Source organism: Silene latifolia, chromosome 2 (genome assembly GCF_048544455.1).
Source record: "Silene latifolia isolate original U9 population chromosome 2, ASM4854445v1, whole genome shotgun sequence".
NCBI classification, from domain to species: Eukaryota; Viridiplantae; Streptophyta; class Magnoliopsida; order Caryophyllales; family Caryophyllaceae; genus Silene; species Silene latifolia.
The window spans coordinates 12,268,666-12,280,462 of NC_133527.1; the positions used below are offsets into that span (position 1 = coordinate 12,268,666).

The 11,797-nt window shown below is 35.5% G+C and overlaps 1 protein-coding gene across 1 annotated transcript; it reads right to left on the reverse strand.

Moving 5' to 3' along the window:
* Positions 1–6,702: 6,702 nt before the first annotated feature.
* Positions 6,703–7,460, reverse strand: LOC141628397 (flowering-promoting factor 1-like protein 3). Its single transcript, XM_074441550.1, has one exon. It carries the CDS (start codon positions 7,354–7,356, stop codon positions 7,039–7,041), a length of 318 nt encoding a protein of 105 aa, XP_074297651.1. The 5' UTR covers positions 7,357–7,460; the 3' UTR covers positions 6,703–7,038.
* Positions 7,461–11,797: the final 4,337 nt, after the last annotated feature.

Here is an 11,797-nt window from a genome sequence, read left to right on the forward strand (position 1 = left end):
ATTGATTCATAAAACGAGTTTAAAACATCATTTTTCGGTAATTCCAAATCTTATTGTCATCTAGACTCTACAAGTATGAAAAAGCCCCAAAACTGAATCGACATATAAATTAGGGTTTCAAATCATTTTCCACAACCAAATCAGATTCACGGATTTTTCAGCGACATGTTCATAAATAAATCACCGAGGACAAACCATAAAGAATCTGAGTACGAAATTTGACATGCATAAACAAGACTTCAAATAAACAGGACTCTGTTTTCAAAACTTTAGAATACGAAGACTTTAAAATAGTATAAAAAATTGAATGAAATCGACTTACAAACAGGGAAATCGAATTAGGTTGAAATCGGTGAGAAATCTTCAATCAAATGAAAGGCTCGACAATTCCTATTCCTCTCCCTCTCTCTAGGTTTTTAGATATGGTGTAATACCCCGTATTTTATATAATAAATTAAATGGATATTATTATATATTAATTATTATACATTTTATATTACTAATTATATCGGGTTAATTGTTGAGTCGATAATTACGTTAAGTTGTCGAGCTAAGTTAATAAAGACGGGTTTATATGGAATTCGAAAGGTGAGCTAAATAATAACCCTAACCCTAATAGTACCTACCCCAACCCGCCTCCCTCATTGCTCACTACCTCAAACCGCCTCCCTCCTTCACCAACACCAAAACATCAGATTTCACGCATAGAGAGGGAGAGAGAGTGGCCGTGGGTGTTGACAGCGAAGCAAGGAAGAGCTAGGGACTTTTGTCGACGGTCGTGGGTGGCCTTGGTGGCGGTTGTGGTGGCGGAAAAAGGTAAGAGTCAACCCTTTCCTCTGTTTTCATCTTTCTGTCGAGTTATAGGGGCGTTTATGGCGGTTGTTGAAGGGGTATAGGAGTAGTGTGGTGTGAGACGAGTGACTTGGTGGTTGTTGGGGTGGTTTTGGGTGGTGTTGGTGGCCGTGAAAGGCGGCAGCGACAGGGGGGATAACAACGGGTTCTAACAGGTTTTTTTTAGGCGGTTTAGATGGTTAAGTTGGGGTGGCACCACCGTGGACTCGGGGGAGGTCGAAACAGTGGTGCCACGGCGTCTGGGTTCGTGGACTGACGGCGAGCAGGTAGGTGGTGGTTTGGCAGGGGATGAGTGAGAGCTGCGGTGGTTGCAGGTCGAGAACAAAGGGCGTATGGGAGGCACGGTGGTGAACCAGACCAAACGACGGCGCTGGTTTGACTCGCCGCGGCGATCGACCTGATGGGGGTGGTTGTTGGTGGTGGGTCGAGTGGGTGTTGGGTGCAGTGGTTGACACGGTGGAGAGGTGGCGCGTGTGAGCGTGGGGATGCGAGTGAAGGGACGGTGGTTGTGGACGGGTTGTTTTAGTTTTGAAACGGGTTTTGTCATATTTTAATCGTTATGTTTCGTTAATTGGTCGTATGCTTAATTAATTAATTTAATTCCCGAGTTAATTAAAATAATTAAAGACGGGTTTTGAGTCGGGTTGTTGAATTGTTCAAATGTTTGATTCGGGTTTTCTTAATCGAATAATTCGTTTAATCTTTTAATTATCATTTTGGTTATTCAATTTAATTCCCGAGCCAGTTAAGTAATTCAAGTCGGGTTTGTTAAAATGAAAAGCTACTATATCGGGAAAGTTTCCATTTTAAGAAATTCTACTTTAGTAACTTTCTATTTTGGGAAGTTGGGTCATATACTAATCGGGTTATTTTAGTTATCAGTTGGGCATAAGTTTGGTGTCGGGATTGTATTTCGGGAGGCTTCTATTTTGGGAGATTTCTATATTTAGTAGTTAGTAATTATAAATACTATAATTGTTTTAGGTGACGGATTCGTGAAGGATCGATAGTCAGATTCGTTGCTTTATTTTTCGGATCGCTTGAGGCGCTTAATTGGATTTCTTTGGCACTTTGAGGTAGGGAAATACACTTGACTTATTATCGTTGTTGTTTAATTGTGTTGACTTGATTCGTGGTTGTTGATTTACGTTATGATTCATATATGGGAAGGTGATTGACTGAACTGATCGTATTGAGTATATTGTCATAACATTCGGTAACCGGCATGATTCTATGATTTACCCGTTCAATGACATACATATTGTGTTGCATTAATATCTTGAGCATTCATATGCATTGGAGATGGAGGATGTTGTGGTGACGGGGTGCGGTGATGATGATGTTGTGATAAGGCCCGGGCGGGTTCTCGGGACTTGCCCCTGGTGTCCTCAACTGGTGGCGCAGATCGACTTCGGTCGATATATAGTCTACCGGGGATTGGTATGGCCGGGCGTTCCGGGGATGTGTGTGATGGAGTTGAGATGGAGATGGTGGTGACGGAGGAACATGCATATCATATTACTTGTTGTTTCATTATTTTCCCTACTCAACCTCGTGGTTGACCCTGTGTATTCGTGTACGCTTTGTGATGATCCAATTATTGGGAGCAGATTGGTATTTTGAGACCGATGGGAGCTGGCCGGGAAGAGAGCTTGGATGACCGACTTAGTGCCTAGCCCACCTTAGTCTTATTAGTAGTTTTATCAGACTTTATCTTTTGGTCATATTTTTGGAGGCTTTGTTTTAATTCCAGTTGTAATCTCACTATAAACATTTTAATTAAGTCTTGTGTTTCTTTCCTTTGTTATCTCTTGCCTCGGGTTTCGAGATGGTAACACCGTCATTTATCCGAGGAGTCCTAGTTCAGGCCCTTAAATAAATGGGGGTGTTACAAAGTGGTATCGAGAGAACGATCCTCGGGCCTAAACCAATGAGCCCAATGAACATAGGATGTGTCTAATTAAAATGAACCGGGGTAGAGCGTTAGGAGCACACTAAGGTAAGGTATGAGTTAGGGCCCTCACACCGAACCAGCGGCCCTCTCGTTTGACCGGAAACCCTGAGTGTATATGAGAGAAAGGGTAGAAGAGTTGCTTGAGGTTGAGCATGAAAGTCAAATATCGTTGCCTAAGTATTAACTGATTGATACATTGATTATTGCATAATCGAGTTGATGTGTATCTTGAGACCCATATATTCTAACCATTCTGCAGGACAACGCTACGGTAAGTATTTTGTATGAATGATGACGTGATCATATGATGTTGTGGAAATGAGAAATAAATTTTCGAGTTCAGGATTAATAATCAATGGAGTGTTGTGCTAGTCGTGAGCATGAAAATAATTGCGAGTCGATGATAGTTACCTAGGTGGATGTTGAATAATGTGCTGATAATACTATTATGTCTAGTAATATGCGGTTATGTGATCCCAAACCATGCTAGTATAGTCTTGTGATAGTAATTAGAAACACTAGCGAATTGCATGTTTATAGTCATAACAATCGTGAGTTAGATATACGGAGTAGGTCGAGATACGAAGGGGTTCTATGGGGTAGATGTTACGAATTGTACAGTGTGAGATTTAAGTTAGGATGGATTAGTATCGATAGTATAGTTGTAAGAATTGGGACATAGAAAATGAACGACATAGTGCTGAAACTCGTTTAGTTTGATGTTACTCTTTAATTGACATTACTGTCATTTCTTTTCTGTTTATTGCCTATGGATGAAAATTTTATGGGAGATAGCCTCGCGAGTTAGTGTTCATTTGGCGTTAGTTTCATGCTTATATGATATACGGATTAGGAGTAATCAATATTTTAGTGAGTTGTGGTTAGGAAGTTTCTGTGCAGTGATGTTTTGACCAACGATTTTGTAAAAATCCTCATTTAAATTGTATTAATAATTTTCGCATAATTCCAACTCAATCGATCATAAAATTTGCATATGTTTTCAAATTGATAAGCCACGAAAAAAAAAAAAAAAAAAAATTCTTGATGTCTCTATATTAAACGGTAGGTTTTGCAAACTGACCCAAGTTTTGGACCGATTGCTGTCACATGTTTGTTTGGACCAACTGAGTTGTAAAATTCTTTAAAAATGAAATTCTTGTGCTTTAGACCTATTTCTTTTTCCCCTGTGTTTTTAACTCTCCGTGTTTAATAAAAATAATATGAATCAAGTTTTAATCGAACGGTTATTTATTCGTGATCTTTGAAAGTTACAACGTGAAACATGACTTGTAAAATGTGTGTTCTAGGTTGAGTTTCATACAGTTGTTTGATTAATTCATGAACCTTAGTAATGTGAATTATAATGCTTTATATGACGATAGTTGCACGCATGTTCAGTAGTTATATATATCTTAGCAAGTGATAAAATTAAAACTTAGTTGATAACATTGTTGGCATGATAGCATGAGTAAAATTGGATAGCTTAATTTGATTCTTAATCGAGGGTGAAATGTTTATACGAGTCCAGTTGTTTGCATACTTTATATACATTTGGCATGTTGTAGTGTCTCTGGGTGTGCATCATATTTGCATAGTGGTTGGATATATATATAAATATAAAACTATATTGTCATATCTTGGTAGGTTGATGGCGTTAAAAGTTAATTGATTGTTCTAATATACACGCATGAATAATTATAATAATTATGTCTAAATGTTTACACATGGATGGTAGTAATGAGTATGTCTAAATGTTCACACATGTAGGATGCATCTGAGTTCTAATGTCTTTCATATGAGTTGTGTGCTCATCGTGATATTTATTACCGTCATCGCAATAAATTATTTCAGTTGGACCTACACCTATTACCGGCATGATTCTATGATTTACCCGTTCAATGACATACATATTGTGTTGCATTAATATCTTGAGCATTCATATGCATTGGAGATGGAGGATGTTGTGGTGACGGGGTGCGGTGATGATGATGTTGTGATAAGGCCCAGGCGGGTTCTGCAGGACTTGCCCTGGTGTCCTCAGCTGCGAGCTGGCAGATCGACTTCGGTCGATATATAGTCTACCGGGGATCGGTATGGCTGGGCGTTCCGGGGATGTGTGTGATGGAGTTGAGATGGAGATGGTGGTGACGGAGGAACATGCATATTATATTACTTGTTGTTTTATTATTTTCCCTACTCAACCTCGTGGTTGACCCTGTGTATTCGTGTACGCCTGTGATGATCCAATTATTGGGGAGCAGATTGACAGGTATTTTAGACCGATGGGGAGCTGGCCGGGAAGAGAGCTTGGATGACTGACTTAGTGCCTAGCCCACCTTAGTCTTATTAGTAGTTTTATCAGACTTTATCTTTTGGTCATATTTTTGGAGGCTTTGTTTTAATTCCAGTTGTAATCTCACTATAAACATTTTAATTAAGTACTGTGTTTCTTTCCTTTGTTATCTACTGCCTCGGGTTTCCGAGATGGTAACACCGTCATTTATCTGAGGAGTCCTAGTTCAGGCCCTTAAATAAATGGGGGTGTTACATATGGTTTTTGAGATGTTAAAATGAACTAGAAATGACCTAAGTCTCATAAACAAAACCCTTGGTCAAAACATAAAATAAGCCGTCAAACTCGCTAATCCGGTTTACTCGGTCAAGTGCACTCGGTTGAGTGTACCAACCAAGTAATCGACCGAGTACTCCAACTAAAATACGGAGTATTACATATGGGAAAACCCTTGGTAAGTGGGGGAATGAATTTTGAGTAATGGAAGGTAAACCAATTACTGAAAACGGGCAAAGATAATGGAAAAAGAGGGCAAACAAACATTAGCAAAGGGAATGAGTTAATTTTACTTCATTTTCCTTTTCTGAATACCCCAAACCAAACAGTCATTTACCATTTATAATAACAGATATGAGTGACATGACATTTCATAAAATTATGATTAAGATATAAATATATTAACCAAATTATGAGACATTTACTTTCCGTTGTCAATGATGTTATTTTCATACTCTCGATGTCACTACTTCTGTTGTTACTACTGTTACATATATTACTCTTGTTGTTATTACTGTTACTTTCACTACTCTCGTTACTACTATTGTTACTCTAATTACCCATTCTCTGATTATTATGAATTTCTTAAAATAATGATTAAGATAAAATTTATCAATTAAATTATAATTAATATATACTCACTATTCCTACTATTACATTCACTATTCGCCTGCTATTATTGCTGCTACTTTTATTGCTTTCGCTGATATTGTTGCAACTTTTACTACTTTCACATACCACGATTACTACTAATCGTATTATTGTTAATTTCACAATTCATGTTAACCAAAATTTTCTCATCGTGCTCCGATTTTTCAATTTTAACTACACCGTTAAATTTAATAATCTTTTTCTAATTAGTTGATTTCCTAATAATATGTAGTATCATTAATTAATTTTTATCATATATATAATTATGGATTTTTTATATAATATTACTTCACAAATACAATACAAAATTATAGGTATGATCTACTATATATGTTTTTTTATACATACTATATAATATTACAAATTTTATATATTTATATTATTCATTAAAATTCCTAATTTTCGATTTATATATAGAGAGAGTGACGGATACCATTTTCCCTCACAAATGACCCAAATAGAGGAGAGAGGGAAGTACATGAGGGTGCCCCCACCTTGTCCCCCTATTCGTTTTGTGAGTGACATTATCCGTTACTTGCTTCGACCCGTCTTCACCAAGACTAATTGATAGACTTTTTACTCTAAATTTTTTCAATGGACACTCTCTTCAAAGATAAATCTCCTCTAGATATCTTGACAACTATACAAGATAAAATAGCAATAATACAAGACAAAATAACAACAAATATTTTTTTCTCACACATCCGTTCCCAAAGAACAATCCAAATGACTCATCATGATACAATTAACCACACTACAAAATACAAATTATACATCAAATCCAAACCCTTTACAAACTCAAGAACAAACCTTCAAACTAAAGCCACCCCACAAATTAATAAAAGTCAAGCACACAAATTAAAATAAACTCAAAACAATCACACAAGCAAGCTAAGCAATACTCCTTCCGTTCCAATCATTTGTTTACCTGATTAAAATACCCCTCACAGAGAATATAAAAGGTACACAAATGACTGGGACGGAGGAAGTAAGTAATACCCTAGCTTCGCTTCTAGGCATCCCTAACTTCAAATACGTTGCGATTTTTAACAACAATATCATACATGTGCATGGACTTAAACTTGCGGAAGTCCTTAGGCAACGAAATCAAGTGTACGGTTCCACGTTTATGATACTGAAGTAGGTCATAATCGTCATAGTAACGTTCCCAACCTAAGCTCAACAATTTCGGCTCAAGTTCGTCGTAACTAGTGATTACTTGACCGGTAGGTAAATGGACTAAGACCTTGCGTTGGCCACTTATAGACTCTGCTCCAGGGTTCTCGACAAGGCGTACCACCCCGTTCTTAAACACCCATACACCGGACATTGGTTGGTATGTGCTATTCAAGGTAAATTAAATTGAGGTGTAAAATAGTTTTGAGAAGGATATATTTGATGCTAAGGTAGTAGCTAGCTAAGGAATAGTTGTAAATTTTTAGTTGTATGGAACATTGAGTGTGCATGGGCATTTTATATAGGGCCAAGGGTGGTGATAGATAGACCATAACGTGGGCCATAGTGGGCCGTTATGGGTTGTTTGGAAATATTGGAATAGTGGAATAGATAAGGACCCATTTCAGCGACGGAATCAGAATTTAAAATTACCAACCAAAAATACCGAATGAAATTTTTTGGAATAAATGAATAATGTAATGTACGGAATATCATATTAACTTAAAAAAAATCGGAAATTTGAACTATAATATTCGTATTTTTATTGTTGAAAAAAGTGGCGGCTCCTGCTAGCCCTCTAATAGGGGCCATTTGATATGGATAGCAAATACAATTGATCATAGCCGTAGAGCAAAGTTTGGGTAAGAAAAAGATTTGGGATACATATTTTAATTCATCTTTTATTGATGGAGAATCAGGATGAGGGAATTCATCTTTAAACCCATATGTCCAACCCTTGGGAATATTTGGTAGAGGCAAAATGCTATTGGAAAGCACGAGATAGAAAATTGAGGCCCTTCCACTTCCAAATTAGAAAAAGCAATTGAAATATAACTCATTGATAAAGAAAATAAAAGAAAGTTTAATATAAAGTTCTTTTTCTTGATGTAAGTAAAAATTTAGATTTTATTTTATAATTAAATTTGTATTCATGATGAGAAAAATCGTGTGAAAAATAACAAGGTATGCGAACTAAAAGTCATACTCCATAACATATTAGGCTGACTTTATCGCAGTCTCAAGTTTGGCATGAGTTTGAGACTTGTTAGGGGGTGTTTGTTTCATGCGTGGGTATGAGTTTGGAATAGGGAATCATACTTGCAGGGGCGGATTCAGGATTCAAATGTACGGTGGGCTAGAACTTTATTCATTGGTAATTTTTTTTTTCTAAAATGCTATAGAAGATTTGGAGTTGGTAATTTTACGCGTTTTACCCTAAACGGCTACATTTTAGCGTATTTTTCGTGATACTTGAATTAAAAATAATTTTAAGTTATGAATTATGAAATTTTAGAGATATTATACTACGAATTACTTTAGTATTTGTGCAATAAATAAGTTTATTCCCTCCATCCAGGTTAATAAAAACCAATGAAAGAGTAAGAGCCAATTGTTAGATGACAAGTTGATCAAATTGAGTGTGTAGGATCAAATTGTCAATAAAAAACATTCCTAAAATATAAAGGAGAACAATTGACTTAGACACCCCAAAATAGAATAGGTAAACAATAGACCGGGACGGAAGAGCATAAAACTATTTTGAATTATTTTGCCGATGAACCATTAAAGATATATTATGTCGAGATTGTATTTTATGTATCACTTTTCGTGAAATTTGAGCCTAGACATATATTTTAGATACAAAGGCCTCGACAAAGTATAAATATGCACCCCAAAATAATATTTTATCTGGTAAATAGACTGACTAATGGAGTAAGGAATACGCCTAAAAATAAGAGAGTATAATAAAAACAAAGAAAGTTTACAAATTCTCTTTGCTGGGATTCGAACTCGCGGACAAAAGATTAGTGGACAAGTATTCTACCACTAGACCAAGTGTAGTTTCCTGCAATAATATTACACGTTCTTATATAGGAGTATATAGGTTTTTCTTCAGAAAAGAGGTTGGGCTCAAGCCCATATAGCCTTTGGGCTGGATCCGCCCCTGCATACTTGGGTGGTATCGGGTTGAACTTCATACCTCATACCTTGTGTTTGTTTCATTTCTGGGTGGTATGGGGTTAGATATCAATCAAATCTAAAAAATCTTCAAAATAGAATATTTTCAATAATAAATTTTAGGGAAATTCCCACTTGTACCCCTCTGCTATGGGCTAATCCCACTTGTACCCCTATTTTTTTAGGAAAGCCCACTTGTACCCTTCAATTTACTAGTTATTCTCACTTATACCCCTCAAGTATAGATTAGTCTCACTTGTACCCTTACTTTTAAGGAAAGTCCACACTTCAACATCATAACACTAAGCACCAACAATTAAGACGTTAAGTGAATTCCCGTTTGTCATTATGAAGTGGGGAAGAAGTGTTAAGTACCCTCACGTAAGATGTTAAGGGTTATGTAAACAATATGATACCTTAATTGAAATATTTGTTTTCTCTCTAACAAAAATAGTTTTTCCCTCTAAATTCATTTTTCTATGACTCCAGTTCATCTTCCACATTCATCTTTTATCATTTTACCACATTTCATCCTCAATATTCATCATTTACTATACTTAAAGGGTATATGTGAGAATAACTAGGAAGTTGGTGGGTACAAGTGGGCTTTCTTGAAAAGTAGGGGTACAAGTGAGATTAGCTCATACCAAAGGGGTACAAATGGGAATTTCCCTAAATTTTAATACTATTAAATCATGTAGATAATTTAATCAAATAAATATATAAAAGAGTTTTTTTACAATATGACATAATTGTTTTTATCACTTTTTATTATTTCTAATTTGATATCATGGGTATCAATTTCATACCCACCCCCTCTCTGGGTATGAGAAACCCATAGGTCATATCTTATGGGTTTGAGGTATGGGTTTGAAACTTCCGTCAAACAAACACATGGTATGAGTTTGGTTCATTCCAACCTCATACCTCATACCTATATTGGGTGAACCAAACACCCCCTAAAAGTTTTAGTAATTTATATGGGATAATAAAGTGGTATGAGCTTGAGACTTGTTTTCAGATGTTTCTTGGATTTTCAAGACTCAACCGTGAGTGATAATGTGAAACCCACCTGTGAGTTTAATACTCCCTCCACACACTCATTTTCACCTCATTTGTTTTGGGAGGTCAAAGTTTGAATACTTTAACCATAAATAAATTGGTGAATAAAAATTATTAGATTATAGAACAAAAACATTTACACTTATTTTCATAACATCTTTCACAAAAAAAAATTTCAAGAAAAAAAAGTAACATTAGACGTCGAAAAATCCGGTCAAAATGTCGTTTTGGAGGCCACAATAAAGTACATGGGGTGAAAATAATTGTGTGGAGGGAGTAGCTTTTATAAGACGGTCTGAATAGGTTTTTATATAACTGAGGTAAATATTATTTTGTCATATTTTTAAGTTTTTTCCTTGACACATTCACGGACAAAGTTTTATATTTCTAATCTCATTAATTAGAATAGGTAGAATAACTTGGATGAGATGAGCAATCTAATGGTTACCCAAAAGGACTTACTTGCAAATAAAAAAGATTTTAAGCTACTTGCTTAACCATTGAAGCACTTCACATAAACTAGCTTAAATTGAGCTAGTTGTTCCATGAAGCTAGTAGCTCAAATAGACCCACAAGAAGAAAGTAACCAATAGAAAAATAGTGGTTATATTAATAAAGTTTTAATTTTATGTTAGAATTTTAGAAATTGAATAAATAAATAGAGAAGTGTGTTAAGTGAGTCTAATTAAGTTACTAGTAAATTAACTTTACCATTAGAGCAAATTGTAGATTGAAATTGTTGTAACTTAAAAAATTGATGTGGTAAAGATAAGTTAGTAGCAACTACCTTACCATTGGAGATACTCTCCAACTTAAAAACTTCTTTTCTTTATTCGAAAATTTGAACTCAATTTTTTTTATTCAAACAAGAAGAATCCTATGTGATACGTAATTAAAGTGTTTAGAAGTTGTGAGAGAACCATCTCAATTGAGACTCAATTAAGGTCTTATTCTTTTGGGTTAATTTCAGTTCACTTCAGTTTAGTTCAACTCACTCCAGTTCAACAACTCTTTTCAGCAAAATTCAATTTAGCTCAGCTTCATAGACCTCATTTCAGTTCAGTTCAGCTAAACTTCATTCAACCTAAAAGAACATGGTCCTAACTAGTGGTTTAACGATATGCAAAAATTCTTCACACATGCATTTTGGCTTATAGATTGAAGTAGATAATGCATATAGATACATCATACCGTATGCTGAAATTTTCACATGTAAAAATAAAAAACCATAATGAAGTGAACTAAGGACCTCAAGATAGTTAAAGCTTTTTCCCTCAATAGTTAAAGCTTTGATATCGTAAGAAAAAATCATCTCAACCAAAAGTACAAGTTTACTTGGTATCTAAATCTCGAATCTCGGTACCTAATTAATGTTTTAGTACCTAATAAAATTACTTATACATATAATGGAGCAATCTTACTTGTAGCTATAGACACTCGACAATATTACATTATGGATGATAAGCATGGTTCAAATATATTCTGATATGGATGTTAACCTAGCTTTTTGGTGTTTGAAGTTGATAGTTTTGCACTCGAATAGATGTATATAGGAACTTCTATATTGTTTGTTA

What these genes read in the sequence shown, in the direction of transcription:
- LOC141628397 (XM_074441550.1), bottom strand. Translation starts at nt 7,356, where the DNA reads ATGTCCGGTGTATGGGTGTTTAAGAACGGGGTGGTACGCCTTGTCGAG.